This window comes from Pollachius pollachius (assembly GCF_949987615.1).
Source record: "Pollachius pollachius genome assembly, chromosome: 18".
NCBI classification, from domain to species: Eukaryota; Metazoa; Chordata; class Actinopteri; order Gadiformes; family Gadidae; genus Pollachius; species Pollachius pollachius.
Window position 1 is genome coordinate 10,649,093 of NC_136951.1, and position 18,598 is coordinate 10,667,690.

Consider the following 18,598-nt stretch of genomic DNA (forward strand, 5'->3'; position numbering starts at 1 on the left):
TGTGTGTGTGTGTGTGTAATTTAGGAGCAAGTTTATGTTTGATGCATCTGCATCTCATCATGTCTATGTAGTCATCCCTCAAAGGCATGGGCTCTAGTCCAGGTATGTCTAGGGTCTCTATGCTGGGGCTGGATTCATGGTTATGAGTCTGTGTCTCTTATTGCATCATATGTATAACTTGTCCATAGAAATTAGTGTGTGTAAAAATAGCATGCAAACCTGCTCAACTGAATCGGAATAGCAAGAAAGAGGAAACAGTCGAAAAGGTTCATTTAGTCTAACGTGATCAATTAACTTGTATGTTCATGCAAACAGACTAGTATTCATTTGTTTGTACCTGACATGTTTCGACTACTTCCTGCAGTCCTCTTCAGAAAAGTCAGCTGTTGCTGTGACGCGTGTTGTGTCAGCTGATGTTATGTTCATCTGTTTACATGACCATACTAGTTAAAGAGGAAACAGGCTCTCCGTCGCTCTGGCGTGTTGTTACAAGGACACGGTGTGTGTTTTGTTTGCATCTGTACTTTAACCCTGTCCATGTCCATGGCCCCACGCACACAGAGAACCATGTCTGTTTGGTGTTTAGGAGAACATTTGTGTGTTTGAGTTGGAGACTTCGGGGCATTATGTCCATGTACACAGACCTCCTCCGATGTTGAAGCATGGTCTCCTCTGGTCTCCATAAGGTGGGTGGGGTACCTGGCTGGCAGGCCCTGCTGTCTGCAGTGGGATTCAGGTCTGACGGCTCAGGGGGAGGCGGGCCTGGCAGTCTCCCTGCTGCCTCCGCGGTCTTCTTCCCCACCATGGACCCTGGGAACCGCCTGCAGCAGTGCAGCACCACCCTACAGGCCCTGCTTGGTACTACAGGCCTTTATTTCATTTTTGTTTTGAAAAAGCAACTGCCCACTACCATAGCTGTTCCTCCAGCGTTGAGTGTTTATAGGGTTATTCAATCCCCGCCGGGGTCTGGTTTGGTGTTCTTGAATAAATCCTGGTTAATTTCTTAGGTATATGTTTTGTCAGGAAAGTTGACTGTTTCGGGAGTTGTTTCTAGAGGAAATTAGAGGAAGAATTTCTCAAGACATGCAAGCAATCAATACTGTTCCGTAATTACGGCTTGCTTTTAAAATAAGCGTGCAGCTGAAACAAATGGCAGAGATCAAACCACCACTCATTGACATTATAATCAATGTTTAACCTCTGTGTCTCTTTACTTTAGTGTGACATCCTATTACATTGTATTCCTTTGTACTGTGTGTTGCCAGGTCTCCCTCCCGCAGCTCTGCTGGCTCTGTGTAAGCTGGTGACAGAGTCTGAGAGTGGAGAACAGCTGATCAGCAAGGTACGGTCACACCCCGGCACCACGCACTGCCTACTGCTTTCACATCACCCCCATCTACCCCGTGGGGCCTGGGGGATTAGATCATCCTAACCGTCTCTCCTGGCTTCACTGAAAAAGGCTCCATGAGTAGACATGTAGAAATGTACGGACACAGCCCGCATGTATGTGTGTGATTCAATCTACATTCACCTCTCTATCTTTTCCTCAAAGCTTCACCAGGTGCTGGTGCAGCTGCAGTCAGGTGACAAAGATCAGGACTTCTCATTGGTTCCCATCCAAGTGTCTATAAGTGTCCAGCTCTGGAGATTGCCCGGCTGCCACGAGTTCCTGGCCGCTCTCGGTGGGTCTACACTAAGCTACGCTAATTCTGTCTGTTTGTCTCTTACAGACAGAAATAAACGTTGTCGTTGTTGGCTATTAAATTGATTAACGCATTCCTATAAATGATAATCAAAGTGATGCACAGCAACACCCAGCATATCAGGAGCGTCTTTCTTGCTAAACGACACCTTGGCACCGCAGTGGTTACCAGCGAAGGAGAAGGCGAGGATAAGCCCAGCCACCCTTCCCGGTTGATCTACGACCTGCTCTGCCTGCTGTACTTCTATAGCCCTCTAAGCTGTCTTACCCGTGTCTCTCTTAGGATTTGACCTTTGTGAGGTCGGCCAGGAGGAGGTGGTTCTAAAGACCGGGAAGCAAGCGAGCAGGCGTACCATGCACTTTGCGCTCAATTCTCTCCTGGGCTTCTTTGGTGAGGAGGAGAGAAAAAACACGCAAAATAAACGTATTGATTGTGCATCTCCAAATCAAAACGTCAACCTCACTTCTCATCTTTTTGTTGTTTTGTTGTTCTTCAGATGCCTCGGAGCTCCCCAAGCGTCAGAGCATGGACAGCTCCTCCTCCCTGGAGTCCCTGTCGTCCTCCCAGTGCACCACCTCGTCCCAGGCCCAGTCCCTAGCCCCGTCCCTGGGCTGCTACCAGACCCAGCCCCCCTACCCGCCCCCCGTCTACCCGGACACCCTCTCCTGCGACGCCATCTCCGTCTACAGCCTCAGCTCCCTGGCCTCGTCTCTCAGCTTCCTGTCCAGGCCCGAGCCGGCAGGAAGTGACATCATCAGCCAACAGGATCTGGACAGACACCGAGCCGGAGGAGCGGGAGTGGGAGGAGGTCTGCATACGGACGGCCTGTCGCTGGGTCGGCTGGGCGGTCGAGGAGGAGCGACGGGAGGGAAGCAGGGAGGGGAGGACTATGACGGGTTCTCCATTATAAGCAGCGAACCGTTAGGAGGAGCAGGAGCCGGAGGAGGAGGAGGAGGTGGGAGGGACTATGGCACGCTGTCGTTACCTGGGGGACACAGGCACAACAGAGGAGGGGTCGGAAGAGGAGGAGCCACCGTTTCTTCCAGGGGATCTATCAGCACGCCTACGTCACCAGTCAAAGCCCCGCCCATGGCCATACAGATCTCCACCAGCCCCAAGCACGTGCCTGCACTGTAAGTGGCCCTGAAAAGAGACAACAGAAAACAATCCAGACATCGTCAAACCCATCCTGAAACATAATTTCAAGGGTGATCTATTTAAATGCTTGTTTCAGTTAGAATAAAACCACCAGCTTTTTCCAAGCCGAATTATATATACATGCATATATACATTTAAAAGGTGAAAAGACTCCAATTTTGTTTTAATTCCACAGCTTGATATAAAAAACATACATACATTGTTTTAGATTTTTGTTTTATATATGTAATAAATTGTCGAGGTTCAGCCATTTTAATGTCAAGCCCTCATCGTGGCATGTCTCTTCAGTGGCCATCAGTAAACACGCTCCTTTATATCCTCCAGCTCATCGCCGCTCAGAAAAGGCAAGCTGTGTAGCTCCGAGTCGGACCAGTCCAGCACGGAGACGGACAGCACCATCAAGTCCCAGGAGGAGCGGGTCCCGACCGCGCTGCTCGACCCCCAGGAGCTGGCCCAGAAGATCCTCAAGGAGACCCAGAGCCACCTGGAGGCGGTGGACAACCTCCAGAAGCTCAGTAGCACCAGAGGCCCGGCGTGCGTCAGACCCGAGGGGAAGCGGGCCGCCCGGGGGGAGTCTCTCTCCTCCCCCGCCACGGCGCCCTCCTCCCCGTCCCTGACTCCCCCGGGGGGCGCGGGCGGGCGCGGGTTCTGTCCGTCGCTGACCAGTGCGTTCAGCCGGCCCAGCAGCCGAGCCAGCCTGAAGGCCTGCTCCTCGCCTCTGTCGCACTCCTCGCCTCTGTCTGCCTCCTCTCCTCTTTCACCCTCGTCCGCTCCTCCTGCTAAAGGGCCGCCGCCACCGCCTCCGCCGGCCCGGCCGAAGAAAAGCAACCGCTTATCATCGTCGTCGTCGGCGCCGTCGATCTCATCGCTGAAGCCACACTCAGCTCATAACAGCCCGGCTGTCTCTCGCTCTCCCTCTCTCTCCTTCTCCCTCAAAGACCACGCCTACCTTTGCCCTCTGTCTTCTCCTTCTTCCGCGCTTTCGCCAGACCCGGAGCAGCAACGGGCGCAGATGGCCACCTCTAGGTTGCGTACCTCCAACACGTCGCCCTCCTGCTCCTCGGTGGACCTCTCCATCTCCCCGGTGTCTTCCCCCGTGGGCAGCGCCCCGTCCCCGACCTTCTCCCACTACTCGACGGGGTCCTTCTCCGCCTCCCCCAGCCCCACGGCCAACACCCCGAGACGGAGGCACAGCGAGAGGGCCGCGAGCGGGCCGGCGGACGACGACGTCCAATCCATCCGAAACTTGAAGAACTTCTGGGCCAACATGAGCCAGAAGGACGAGGGTCCGAGGCCAGAGCGCGTTCCCGCCGGCGAAGGCGCTAAGAGAATGAGCACGGTTCAACGGGACGTCCTGGGTTTGCTGAGTCTTTCTCCGAGACACGAATGCACAGGTGAGAATCGAACCGCCGGGACACAGGCCTCCGGACAGGGGAGGAAAGCGGAGTCAAAGCCGCCAACTTTATCGACATCTCAAAGTCTGGTCAGGAAGTCTAAGGAAGTCGGATCGACGGTGAACTCTTGTCCCGGAAAACTCCCCTCTGAGAACGGATACAAGGTGATCTCAAGCGGGAAGTTTTTCCCTTCATCTAAGTGTTGATGGTATGTTTGAAATTTGGAGGCCCTTCTTGAAAAGCCAGTATGGATCACTCGCTCTGTGTATCCACTACCAATTGGGAAAGGTCATTGAGAATGATTTGCTCCATGAAATAAGACTGTAAAGACGTATCACACTTATGCTTGTGATGATTGTGCCTTCTTATGTAACTGGAAAGATACTATATATTTGTTGTAAAAAGTGTTAAATATTAGCATTTTACATTTGTTTCTTAACTGAATTAAAAGGGACGTATTCCGAGGCCTTTATAAGCACACTGTTAAGAGACTTTGACAATGCCTGCTGCAGTTTGAGAACGTGTATTGCATTTAGTCAACCCAAATGCTTGCTACATTTGTGTGTTATGATTAACTACTTGGCTCCGGAATTCTTGTTATAAATAATTGATCATGTCAGTTGTGAGTTATTTTGTAAATTAAAGCATTTTCCATTTGTATAACAAGTTTTGTATGTGCAAATAAATGATGAACATTTTACATTATTGGACTGCGTGTCAGCATTTGAAAAATTTGAAATCGTGTCACATTCCACTACACATTATATCAATGGTATTATTAATGTTTTGAGGGTGTGTGTTTGTGTGTTGTGTGTGTGTGTGTGTGTGTGTGTGTGTGTGTGTGTGTGTGTGTGTGTGTGTGTGTGTGTGTGTGTGTGTGTGTGTGTGTGTGTGTGGAGGGGCGTGGGGAGGATGTGTGACATCGGGACCATGAGTGAAGAGACTGTGGCAGGTACCAGACCGTGTCAGGGTCCACGAGCCAATGAAATCATCTCGATAGGCGGGGCAAACTTGTTGATAATTCCGTTTGACGTTGCCCCCAACTGCGCAGCCGCAGCCTGGGAACGAAGATGGTGCTCGTCAAGGAATAGTGAGTTAAAGTATTTAATGCAATTTGTCGACGTATTTAGACTGACATTATACAATCACACATGTTTCCTTTCCGTGGTTAAAATTCGCTATTTTAATTGTGTATTTAATCTGTGTTTCGGTGTTTTGCACGCTCCTAAAGACAGTCTGTAAGGAGACTGATTTGAGCTGGGTGGATCAGAAGACGATAGGCAGGCACCGGTCCGTTTAGGCGTTGCTAGTCTTAGCTAGTTTATTGCAACGGGTGGATGTAATGATTTGTACAACATAAACTACAAGATGAATAACACTGCTGATATGATGCACTTATATGTAGATGCTTGCTATTCCCCGTGTCGGGAGTCCTTCTGCCTCGGATGTCTCCCTGTAAGCTTGTTGTCTCGTGAGTTCCAGATTAAGGGTCCATCCTCACTGGATTTACAGTTCCCTAGCCGCTAGCTGCAGTGCTATCCGGCTAGCCTCCAAGGTGCTAGCCCCTATTGGACTTGCATCTATGGGACTCTGTCCCATGGTGCTAACCTCCATAGCATCGACCCACCCAGGCAGGTAGCGGACAGCAGTACCGTTAGGACCGCCTGACGCACGTCAGCACTGTGGGCTAACCTCAACCAAGCTGCGTTACATTGACGTTACCGTCCCCAGGCGGGTGCTTCTCTGTTGAATTCATTGGGGCTAAACGAAGTCGAGTATTTATCAGTCGAGCTGATTAAAGTGTCGTCTTCTAGATTAAAAATTTGATGCATTGAAACGGAAATGGTGATCATCGATAATGGCATATTACTGATGGCTAGTTGGTTATCAAATTAATATAATCGTCCTTGTTGGTAGCCTTGCTTGCTGTCATTCTGGCAACCGTTTTAAGTCATATTTGTGTTTCTCTCACCAGGTTCAACCTTAAGCAAAAGTTGCATTCATACTGCCTGTGATGCATTGTTACTAATACATTAGTTGATTTTCTTAGTTGTTATACCTCTTTAGTAACACATTAAATTCCCAAAAGCCCTCTCTGCATTTCACTGGATTTACTTTATATAAGAACACACGGATCATATCATTCATTGATACATTAAATGTTGCATTATATTTAATTAAAGTCGGCTGAAATTGGTATGGAATAGTATCATTGATTTTCTTCCTATTGTTTCTGGATTGGGATATTCTAGAACCGTCTTTCAATTACAGTAATGTTTGTTACATACTGCCTATACAAGAGTTTCCCAACCTTTTTTGGCCCATGCTATTATAGCTCTGATAAGCCTAACTCTGAAAATGTTTGCAACCCCAACTTTAACTTTGGTGTATGTCCCAACCCCAAGGTTTGGAACCACTTTACACGTTTCTAGTAGTGTTCATTTCTAGTGGTGTTCATTGGTCTTACCAACTTAACATTGCCATGGTAACATACCTGGATATTTTACAACCTTCTTTCAATTCCGATACTGAATGTTACTTACTGATTGATGCGTGAACTGGCACTTATCATTTCACCTTGACAGTGATGAAACAAAGTTAGCCTCGTGTCACAACTAGAATGTTTGTCTGCATCCACTTATCCCCCGGAGACAATCCAGATATTCCGGTTTTGTGTTTCGTAATAGATGTCAGTCTGGGCTGGGCCAGGCAGACTTTGATTTCACATTTGGGAATATTGGTTCAAATAACTCAGATTAGCCAATCAAGGGGAAATAAATAACTGGCGCACTTGCTCTCTTGATACTGATACGTAACTGAAATTCGTCTGAAGTAAATCAAAACAACATCGCTGGTGTATGGTGTGTTTCATAAAAAAGTTTTAATTGCTCTGTAGATTGCTACACATTCTTTGGCCACGGCCATTGTTTTGAAATAGTGCAGACCGAATGCTCCTGGTTCTTCGTGAACTAAGGATGAACCGTCATTCATTAAAGCCAAACATTTGAAAAAAAAGAATAGAATGAGTCTATAATCCTATGTTTATCAACGGAATACATCACATTTAAAAACTAATGGAAATGTACTATTTGTCTATCTCCAGTCCAATCAGACAACATAGAGTTGTATCATGTTAGAACTATTTGATGTTTGTTTTAACTTGTCCTGTCGCTCTCTCTGCGCTCCACCCGTCTCCGTGCCCTGCTCCTCCCAGCCGCGTGGTGCTACCTGTTTCTGTGGAAGAGGTGAGCACTAACAGGGGACAGCGTTTGAAAGGGAATTTTGAAGAGCATTTTAATATCAAAACCGATCTGCAATGTTTAATTTGTATTTTAGTCCTGTGTTGAATCCGTTCCTCAAAGTAATGCTCAGGCCATATAAAGGGCGGTGTGCTAAAAAAAACGATGCCAGCCCAAGTATCTTTTATATTTTTCAATATGGAATATAAAGGTTAAATCACAATTCCAGCAAGAAGGCAAACATAGCCTGAGACCTCACGGGGTTAAAGGGCCCATATCTTACCCCCAATCTGATTGGACAGTTTAAGACGTCACAAGTAAGACTATCTAACCAGGTTGGATGGATGAACTCCAGCCTCAGTTGATGCATGAAGGGGATCAGAGTTGTTTAGATACTACCCTTGTAAATCAATTATAGTCAACGTTTTATTTACGGCATTGTATTTAGTGTAGCGTAAAACAAATCTGTCCTATTTTTTTGTTCAATCTTTGTTTACAAGGTAAAACACACAAAAAAGAACACAAAATTGTTCAGGAACCCTTCTTAGCTCATGTATTGGTTTTTAGCAGTTTCATCAACTGTACCCCCCTCCCAAACCACACCACTCCTCTCGCACCACTTGATAAACTGCTGACCTTGCATTTAATGACGCAAACAATCAACATCTCTTATCCTTTTTGCAGCAAAACCGCTATGCTGCCTACGGAACAGAAACCAAACCTCTGCCTCTAGACACATTTTTGGTCATGTTTTATTGTTGACCAAGACCATTACGTCTTTCTACTGCCATAACATTTCTCCTGAAAGGCTTCCTCTCACTCTCCAACTTTCTCTCCTTTTTTTCTTTCTTTTTCTCTCACTTGCTCTCTTCTTTGGCCCTGTTCCACTCTTTCTCTCTCTTTGTCTTTCTTTCTCTTTTTCTTAATCTGTCTTTCTCGTTCTCTCTCCCTCCTGCCATCCCTCTCCCGGCTCCTTCCATCTTGTTCAGTACCAAGTGGGGCAGCTGTACTCTGTGGCTGAGGCCAGCAAGAACGAGACGGGAGGCGGGGAGGGCATCGAGGTGCTGAAGAATGAACCGTATGAGGCGGAGGGGGGAGAGAAGGGACAATTCACGCACAAGATCTACCATCTGAAGAGGTAGGCTCTGCAAGGGACGGACACTCCTGCGTTTCTGTTGGATTTCTTCAACACATCATCCGATCATTCAGCAAAAGCTGATGGACTGCTTAAACTTCCTCGTACACTTGTTGTCTACCTTATGTTGTGAATAATGTTTACCTGCCTAGATTGATATCGATATCGGTTGATAATTCAGTTTTGATACATTTTCAAAAGTGGATGTGTTCAGCAATAGCAAATCACCTGCTTCAAATACTTTATCTCAAGCGATGTTGAAACGACGGTATCGGTATCAAACAGGCGTCCGGTTGCCAGACGGCGGAGAAGCCATGAATGGGCCCATGAATTAATCAGGGCATGGTCCGCCAGGGAACCCTTGTTATGAATGTCTTGAATTAATCATCGCAACGACTTCGACTGATTGACAGTGTGGTGTCTCTGTTCCGTAGTAAAGTCCCGGGGTTTGTGAAATACATTGCCCCAGAGGGAGCACTGACTTTCCATGAAAAAGCCTGGAATTCTTATCCGTACTGTCGCACCAGTGAGTAACCACGTCTTAGTTTAGTTTACGAATTGATGCTGAATATAGCTTGTACATCTTGTGTAATGTAAATATCGATCCTGACGTGGATTTCTCTCCTGTTTTGTTTATTTCGGCTTCTTTTCCTGCAGTTGTGACGGTGAGTTGTACACTTTATTTTGTTTTTGCAAGAGCCTAATAGACTACACAAAAAAAAGCGTTTATTCTTGGTCAAAGCTCTGTGGTGTCGTCCCTTGGTTGTAAGCTACCTTCCCAGCTAGTTAGCGGCGAGCTGAAAATAGATGAGGGCAAAGCATCGAACCACTGGCGATGTTGTTTCAGTCCAAACGTGTAATTGGTTGAGTGGTTTAGCTGTGGGATTTAAATACTCCTCTCAGTACTCTTCATTCATGGAAATCTTTAACTTGAGGTTCAATTGGCTGAGTGTAAGTGCATCTTATGACGTAACAAAGTTGTAGCTAGTTGCCCTTATCAACGGCTTCAATTTAGTGAGATCATCTTTTATATTACTAAACTAGTGATGCACTGATTTATTCGGTCACCGATCATTATCGGCCTATTCAAAAAAATATTTTGCAAAATACCCACCGTCATTATGTTCTATCAGACACAATTAAGGTTAGTCCTGCTTTAACATAATTCATCTTTAAATTGCCCTGACACACAATTAAGGTAGCCTTTACGTAATCAAAGCCGTACAGCTGTTTTGCTGATCTCGGTTATAGGATGCAATAACCAGCCTCTATCTCACTGGGCTTCACTGTATATAATATATTTTATTGATGTTTGGCAATGATACGACCAAGACAACTGGTCGTATCATTGTTTTGACCAAAACAACTTGTTTTGGTGGAAAGCTCCATGCAAAACTCTTTTAATAAATCCCACAAAATAATAATTAAAAATGATGTTGTTGATTAACAGTTGCATGGGCTAGTGTTGCAAAACTGAATGATATATGTAGTCTTTTTTGCAAATAAAAATAAGGATGTGATTGTAGAGGGAGGTATGACTTCTGTCGCTGCAGAAGGTCTTTAAGGTCTTTGTAATCATAAACTGAATGAGCTATATTTCCCTACCAAATGTCTATTTCCAACTTGGTTAACCACTACTCGTCCCGAGTGACATGCCGCCTTTAAAGTAATAGCTCATGTGCAACGTGGTAATAGGTCTTCACCACATTACAGGAGGCAAAAAGTACAAATATTTTGCCTTTCCCAGGTAATTATTTCCGATTGCACCATTTTCATAAACAACCCGGACACGCGCAGTAAAATCAGTAGAGGTCTGGAAACAGTTAAGCTGTCTGTTTCTGTCCGCATTGATACGTTTGAGCGTATCTTAGGCAAAACTTTAACATTTGGTTTAAGTTGAGTTAAATTGGTGTCTGGTGTGCATTATACATATTTTATATTATATTATTAATATTTAATATCCATTTCCCTAATGATGAGCAAACAATGATCATCATCAGAAACTTAACATTCATGTTTTTCTCTATTGAAATAAAATCAATGTTCGGTAAAGGATCAGCTGATTACACAAAGATCATGGATCAGTATCGGCCTATTAATAACCTGATCGATACATCCCTATTACATACCTTAATTTCCCTCTACATGGCAAAAAATGTTTTTTGAGGAAAGGGATCGTTCTTGATGTATAGTAAAATGTTTTTTTTCTTCATCCTCAGAATGAGTACATGAAGGATGACTTCATGATAAAGATTGAGACTTGGCATAAACCTGACATGGGCACAGTAGAAAATGTAAGTCACCTGACACTTCGTCCCCTGAGCTAAGGGAACAACCATGGGATCTGTTGGGGAATCATCATCACATTTCTTGTGCGTTTTGTATTGGTGCATATCTTTTAACCAGGAAGAGTCCATGGCCGATGGACTTTTCTGTATATTTTCTGTTAAATTTGACCAGGTCCTTCATCCTCTGCATCATAACTTCCTGTTGGATTTCTTATATCAATTAGAAGTTATTAGTATTATTATTGTGGATATATAAGTCTTTAACAGGGTCATATTTTACAATTTCTCATGTTGATGCCCAATGATTTACGTGGCTCCATGATTTACATGGTTCATCTATTTATGAATTATCCAGTTGTGACATCACAATGTGGGAGTGTCCAACCCGACTGTATCTGAGTGGAAATTCCCACTTTTGAGGTCACAAAAAGATAGACTTTTGAATTGGCTTGTCATGGTTCATCAAAATGACATCTAGTGGCCAAAGGGGAGCACTTAAATCACTGGTTTCTTAATTGCTCTTATTCTGTGCCAGGTCCATGACTTGAATGACATTGATTGGAAGGATGTGGAGGTCGTCCCTATAGATATTGCAGATGGAGAGGATGTGGCCGCTGCGGTAAGTCTTACTGCTATACAAGGAAAACGTGTAATGCATTTTCCAAGCTATTTCATAATTTATTCACACAAGTTATAAATCCAGTGCCACAATACAAAGGATGTGAATGTCATTATAATGATATAAATCCAAAAGGAAAATGTGCATATTAAGTTAGCATAGTAGAAGCGCATACACATATAATAACAGGCATAAATATAGTGTTGGGGGCGCCAAGCAATAAATTAGTTTGGTTCATAGCTAGCATAATAACTAGCACAAGAGCTAGCCTATGATGCTCTCTGACCTTTTGTTGAGGATTTACAACCCCAATGATGGAGTTCACCTCTAGCTGACCAGTTACTGTTGTGGATCAGTAGTACCACGTCTCCCCTGTGTGGTCGAGGATGGCTCCTTCATGCTGGCTTGTTTGGTAGATAAGACCTCGTTTTTGTAATGCGGCAGTTTTGAATTCACTACTCTACTGCATCTCCATGTGAATGCAAGTTTCTGATTTAATTTGGAGCTATTATCGAAGTGGCTCTGCCAAAATCCCCAAATCTAGATAAGATTGTCCTTATTGTGGCTAGTCATATAAGTGGTTAAGGTGCACACACGCACGCACGCACGCACGCACGCACACACACACACACACGTGAATTATTCTAGATCAGCTGTCTTTACTCATCTTCTCTCGTAGCCATTTGCTGTGGGCAGGATGATGAAGATGGATCATACTTATTTGGGGGGGATTTGATAACGTTGGTAGACCCATCCTACTTGGCCATGTGAATTGCTTTAGAGTCTGAAAGGAGGCAGTAGGGCAATCCCCTCTACGTGGGGGCCGCAGCGTTTCTGCCTGGACCTTAATGACTTAAGGGGATCAGGGTTGGAACCAAGCCTAATCTGAAGGTCCATCTGCTGTGGAGGCCCAGCGCTACCTACACCGCAGGGCTGCTGGATTAAAACAGCACACAGTCCCGTGCTGCGGTTAGGGGCCTTTGGGTTATGACACTCACTCTCTTACTCCCTCACTCAGTGTCTGGGGAGCCTTAGAATTAATTCCAGAATCTGATACAAAGATCAGTTCATCCATCATATCTCAGGGGTGGTAGGGAATGGGATTTTGCACAACCAACCTCAGGTTTAAAACATTTGATGGCGGTTCCATTCCATCACCTTATAGTACTCCAGGCTTCGCCACCTGGTTCTTCAGTAAGGTCACTCTGTGTTGATGTTTCTCTTGAACTCTTTAGGACTACAAGCCGGATGAGGATCCATCGCTGTTTCATTCAGAGAAGACTGGCAGAGGTCCTCTGAGTCCGGACTGGAAGGTACACACTTTTAATATTGAGTGTAGTGCGTGTATTTTAAAATCCATTTTTCCTCCACTCAGTGAGCTCATGTTTGTGAATCTTTCATGTCTTTATTATTAACTTTTGGATTTGTTTTTACCTTATACAGAATGAGCTGAAAGCTGACTGTCCTAACATGTGTGCATACAAACTGGTCACGGTCAAGTTCAAGTGGTGGGGTCTGTCAACCAAAGTGGAGCACTTCATCCATAAGGTTAGCCTTGATACCTTTGCTGCCAACGAATGACTAACCTATGCTAACCCTAACGCAAACTAACCTATGCTAAAAAGGGTTAACCAATGCTGATAAACGATAGAAGCCAAAGGCAAGCCACAGAGACGGTTATGGCATTCTAGGAGGAGACAAAGTTGAGCTAACACCTTCATCACACAGCAGTGCAAATTGTATGATTATACAATTTGAAGAAAGCAGCCAGACTAAGTTAGATTTGAAAGTAACACAAAAAAACGCATATGTATTACTCACTCCATCTCTAGAGGTAAACAACCCCCGTTTTACCCAAACCCCAAAAGGGTGTGCAGTAAAGCATTTTAGCCGGAAATAGACCGTTTTATAGCGAATAAGAACAACCAAGACCTATTCACCAACAAAACGTTTCATCCCTTTACTTACCCTTTTACAGCAAGAGAAGCGCATCTTTACCAACTTCCACCGCCAGCTGTTCTGCTGGATCGACAAGTGGATAGGGCTGAACATGGAGGACATCCGGCGGATGGAGGAGGAGACCCAGAGAGAGCTGGACGAGGTAACCCATGAACCCCATCCCCTAGACACACAGTACAGCTCAGCCCCAGGGCGGCCCATGAACCCCATCCCCTAGACACACAGTACAGCTCAGCCCCAGGGTGGCCCATAAACCCCATCCCCTAGACACACAGTACAGCTCAGCCCCAGGGTGGCCCATGAACCCCATCCCCTAGACACACAGTACAGCTCAGCCCCAGGGCGGCCCATGGGAGACCTGTGTGACCGGATGTCCCACGGGGGCAGGGTACGCTGGGAGCGGACGGCTAAAGAGAGAATATCTGTGACGGAAGTGTTGATGATGACCGTGGTCGGTGATGAGGGCGTTGGCTGTGAAGGGTCGTGACGTGCTTGTTTTTACACCAGATGCGTCCCAAGGGAGATGTGCGGGGCACCACGGCAACAGAAGAGTAGGTTACTCTAGAGAGGCTGGAGACAGGCTGAGTAAGTCTAACGGAATCCAAAGAGAGCGTGAAACGCTGGCATGATCCGGAGCCATTTTCATTCTCCCTTCATCCTCCTCATCGTCTCTTTTATCTGCCTGCCGGGCTTCTCACTCGACTTGCCCGAGTCTTTTCATGTTTGTGTTTGGGATAACCTTTTTTGACTTTCATTCCTTGGTGCTGTATATGTCTCAATATCATTTTCCCATTCTTTCTCTCCTTCATAATTTTTTCATCCAGTAACTTCTACTCATCATTTTGCATGTTCTTACCTTGTGTTCATAATCTTTGCACGTTTGTTATTTTCCATAACAAGTAGGGATGCACTGATAAATCACCAAAATAAATGATTTTGTAGTAGAAGGCATGAAAATGGCTGTCACTGGGCTGTTGCATTGTGCTATTTCATGCTAACTGTTCATGACTTCAATATAGGTATCGACCAACAAGTATTATGTCAGTGTATCCCTAGTTGAAACCTTTGCATATTGGCCTTTCTTTTTGTCCTCGTCTTTTAACATTTATCTTGGAATTCCTTACAGTGACCAACATTCTCTGTCTTTTCTTCAAACTTTTCATCAAATTCAAAAGTTATTCATTCTTTTTTGTGGCTCTTTTACAAATAAGCGTTGAACCATGTCTTCTCTTTTTCTGAAGCCCAACATTTTTCTTTACTTTTTCTTTATTTTAGCTTCGCAAGGTGGGTCCGATCCGAGGCATGAGTGCTGCTCACGAGCAATGAGGCCAAACAACCCTCCAACCCCACCATGACGACGTCGTCGGAGACGCACCCAATCGGAGCAGGACGTGGGCCCGGGCCTCGCTCTGCCGCCTGTCACCCTTCTCACATGATTCATTCGGGGGTTTGACCACATTGGTAAAACAGTACTGTACAGATTCTACTCAAATCATTAGCCTCCCCATAACTCTGAAAAATAATACAGTTTTGCAGAATTATTTAAACAAAAAAAGGAGGAGAAAAAGGAAACTTTTTGCACAGAATGCAAATTGCCTGATATTGAATTATCGTCTGGTTTATGGAAATGGTTTTATTGTTTTTATTCAAGTGTCTCAATCCTGGGCATGAATTATGAGATTCCCTGATATTTTCCCTTGTAGTATGGATATTTCCTTTTACCTCTGTAAATCTCCACTAAATTCACCATACCTTTCCTCCTCCTTTAGAAAAAAGAAATTCCCCTTATCTCACCGTCCACTCTATCTGGCTGTTGATTGGATCCTTTTTCTTTTTTAAAGAAACATTGTAAGAAACTGCAAAGACTAATAGTGTATATAATGGTGTATGTATTTTAGTCTCTACAAGAAAATTTGTGCTAAAGCCTGAATTAATAAGTTAATCACTATTGGTTTTTAACCATGCCTCCACACACACACACACACACACACATTCAACACTTCAGCTATCAAGTGCATGTGGGAAACGACAACAACTGACCGTTTTGGTTTCTTTGGCAAGAGTGTCCCATTGTTACTGTTTAGCCTAATAGCGTTGACTCTGTTGACTTAAGAGATGGATAAGTGTCCTCCTGGATCTTTGTAGAAGGTGTGTGTGTGTGTGTGTGTGTGTGATAGACAGACAATCTATGTGCTCTTCTGTTTTTCATGACCTGCCTTCGACTTTTTTAAGATCGCGGAGGTAGGATAGTGTATTGTACGTGGTTCGAGTCTCTCCCCTCTGACCTCCCCACTTCCGCAGCCTACCTGTAATGCATCCTTGAGCAAGATACCCTAACTCCATACCTGGCCATTTAATAACCCGATATAAATAATTCATTAGATAATAACCTCTGCTATGTGACTCGATGGTTAATGGTTAAAGTAATAATCTCGAAGATTTTCATGTACATAAATATCTGTTAAGTCACTATCGCTGAATGAGGTAATACTTAGCCCAACTGATGAAAGCCCTTGCATTTGCAGTATTATCAGCGTTACCCACTAGAAGTCAGTGGCGACATTCCCGGGAAAAATCACAAGCGGTGCACAGTGGCGCAACATACTCGCCCTTCAATTCAAAGTAAAACCCTTGCCACTAAACCAGCTGACTGAACTCCCAGATGCAATACTGTTTGTATCTCTGGGAAGTGAGGCAGTAACACTGGGAAGGTAGGCGGTAATAAACAATTACCACCATAGGTGCCGCCAAAGGGAATAAAACGGAAATCTTTGAGATTGCTACTTTAAGAATTTCAACTTGGTGTGATTGGTCTTCTGCTAAAAGGTCACCTTTTGCCAGACTTATTCTTTATGCTGCTCCCTGTCAAACTGTCCTCACACTGTTGTGGTACGGAATCTCACCGTGGCAAGGGCTAAACCCAGTTGTGTCTGTGTTTGTGTGTGAGAGATCTTTTCCCTTTTTATAATGCCTTTCACTTTATGACTGACTGAACATTAGCAGATCCACATAGCAGGTTACAGTTAACGATAGTTTCTGTTTGATGCAAGTCATCTCTGTTCGGCATGAGTATACTTATGGATAATTTCAGATACAACCTTTTTATTTTGGGAGGAATTGAATTAATAATGAGGTTGGCATTAGAGTGTTGACATCTTGAGGATGTAGTTCAGAGTTCTTTCAACTCTGTTCTTTCATAAAAATGTAAATGGATGGTACTTATTCACTGTAGTTAGTATCTGGTATCTTTGGCCCTTGTCTTGATCTGCCACTAGGGGGCAGCTTCCCTCGAAACAAGTTAATGAATTAATTTGGCCATCCTGGGTTCTGTTAAATAGCTTCAGAGCAAAGGCTTCGTTCAATCATGTCTGTATTTAGCTTGAGGTTTGGTGACGATGACGGTTGCACTATAGTGATTTTCGTTTTATAAATCTGTTCTATATTTTCATGAGCTTTGGTGTTTGAGATGCGATGGAAAACATTATTTCTTTAGAGACATGACAAACCAACCAGTTATTTTTTGCCTGACTAGAAGCCTATAATAAATTAGAAGAAGCATCGTACTATAATGTAGATAGAAGATCCATTCTACCAATTAACAATGGAAATGTACTTGGATTCATATTCCTAAGCTAAAACGTAAGGCATTTAGCAGATCTAGTCATTTTCTACATTGAAGTAGTAACTTCTATAGTTATATTAATGACCCTCGATGACGCGTGCTATTCCTCGTTAAAGACGGAGCATGACTACGCACTGCTTCACAAGCCACAGTTTTCACGTTACCTCTCCCCGCTCCTGGGTCTACTGCGTCATTTAGGAAGTGCATGTGTCCAACTAAACGTTTTTTTTTTTATAAATGCAAGACAACCCGAGCAGTCCAATTTTATATCGTAAGAAAAACGAGCATGGGGCATTTCATTGACGCACAGCAAATGACCTGGATGAAAGAACACGGTGTTGTCATGGTAACAACTCAAGGCGTGGATCGGTTTTGCTTAGTGTTCTGTTTTTTTTATGCAAGTATTTTCTATCTATATTTGTTATTCACGATCATTTTACGTTCTCATCATTGCAAAGCTAGAGAAATTGTTATTTTTTAAATGGAGCTTTCAAAAGTGTGACTGGGTTTTTGAAATGAATAAAGGAACTTATTATGGGATAGGACTGTCAATGATGCCAGATAGGTCGACTGTGGGGTGAGGTTTAAAGGCTACAAGGAACATGTTTATTCCATAACACTGTATCTTAATAATCATGTCAAAGCATTTGCAAAGGCTACTGTTTCTTTAATGTATTTATTTTGTTTGTTTATTCGTGTTTCTCTTTTAATTTCAAGACAAAGATTCACAATGCACTCTATTTTCTCTTTCATTAAAAGATGAATTTCAGGGGAATAGGTAGTGAATGTATAACTCTTAGTCGTTTGTCTTATTTTCACAGTACTCATGATGTGACTCAAGGTCTAGATAATGGAGCATAATAGAATATCTAATACATTTGAACAAATAAAAAAATGTTTTGTTTATTCCGCTCAAGTATTCTCCAATCTTTCATTTGCAATTATATGGGGAATAAAAATGGCTTTGGGTTAAATAACTCGCATAATATTAATATGTTCATTTCAAATTATGAGAGCATAGCTCTCATAATTTTAGCATAGCTCGCATAGCTCTCAATATTTTCGGCATAGCTTATAAATTATTTGTTGAAGTTTGTTGAATCTTAAATTGTGTTGGTCATCCATTGAAAAAATCTAATTATAAGTATTATATCTTAATTAATCTTATTGTCTAAGTAATTATAATGGATTGAATTTATATAGCGCCAGTAATTGCTGCTCAAATTATAAATATAGTTGTCCGATTGGCTCTTGGGAAAACATGAATGGCCACGAAAAGTTGTAGTTGTGTTACTTATGTTTTTGTAGCTTGTAGTTTGTAGTGTTGGAGTATATGTATGTTTTCCATTACTGTAGGAGTTAATCGTTAAACCTTTAAGATGCGTCCTAGTGTAAAGTGAAAAGCATCACTATCATCGCGCAGTCTGTTCAAGCAAGTCGATTTTGAATTGAAACATGATTAAGCCATTGGATACTGCCTC

General features: G+C 43.7%; 2 protein-coding genes across 2 annotated transcripts in view; both read left to right on the top strand.

The window, feature by feature from the left end:
* ttc28 (tetratricopeptide repeat domain 28) overlaps positions 1-4,859 on the top strand; it is a 47,548-nt gene extending 42,689 nt beyond the window's left edge. The window contains exons 28-33 of the mRNA XM_079755439.1: positions 687-858; positions 1,266-1,342; positions 1,553-1,682; positions 1,986-2,093; positions 2,200-2,836; positions 3,186-4,859. Coding sequence (XP_079611565.1) covers positions 687-858; positions 1,266-1,342; positions 1,553-1,682; positions 1,986-2,093; positions 2,200-2,836; positions 3,186-4,461 — 2,400 coding nt within the window. The 3' untranslated portion in view covers positions 4,462-4,859. The remainder of the gene's footprint in view (positions 1-686; positions 859-1,265; positions 1,343-1,552; positions 1,683-1,985; positions 2,094-2,199; positions 2,837-3,185) is intronic.
* A 454-nt stretch (positions 4,860-5,313) lies between these two features.
* Positions 5,314-18,033, top strand: pitpnb (phosphatidylinositol transfer protein, beta). The gene is made up of 12 exons (XM_079755434.1): positions 5,314-5,345; positions 7,470-7,500; positions 8,484-8,632; positions 9,064-9,155; positions 9,287-9,294; positions 10,849-10,923; positions 11,453-11,536; positions 12,772-12,849; positions 12,980-13,084; positions 13,515-13,637; positions 14,003-14,080; positions 14,771-18,033. Exons 1-11 carry the CDS (start codon positions 5,326-5,328, stop codon positions 14,048-14,050), a joined length of 813 nt encoding a protein of 270 aa, XP_079611560.1. The 5' UTR covers positions 5,314-5,325; the 3' UTR covers positions 14,051-14,080; positions 14,771-18,033.
* The last annotated feature ends 565 nt before the right edge of the window (positions 18,034-18,598 follow it).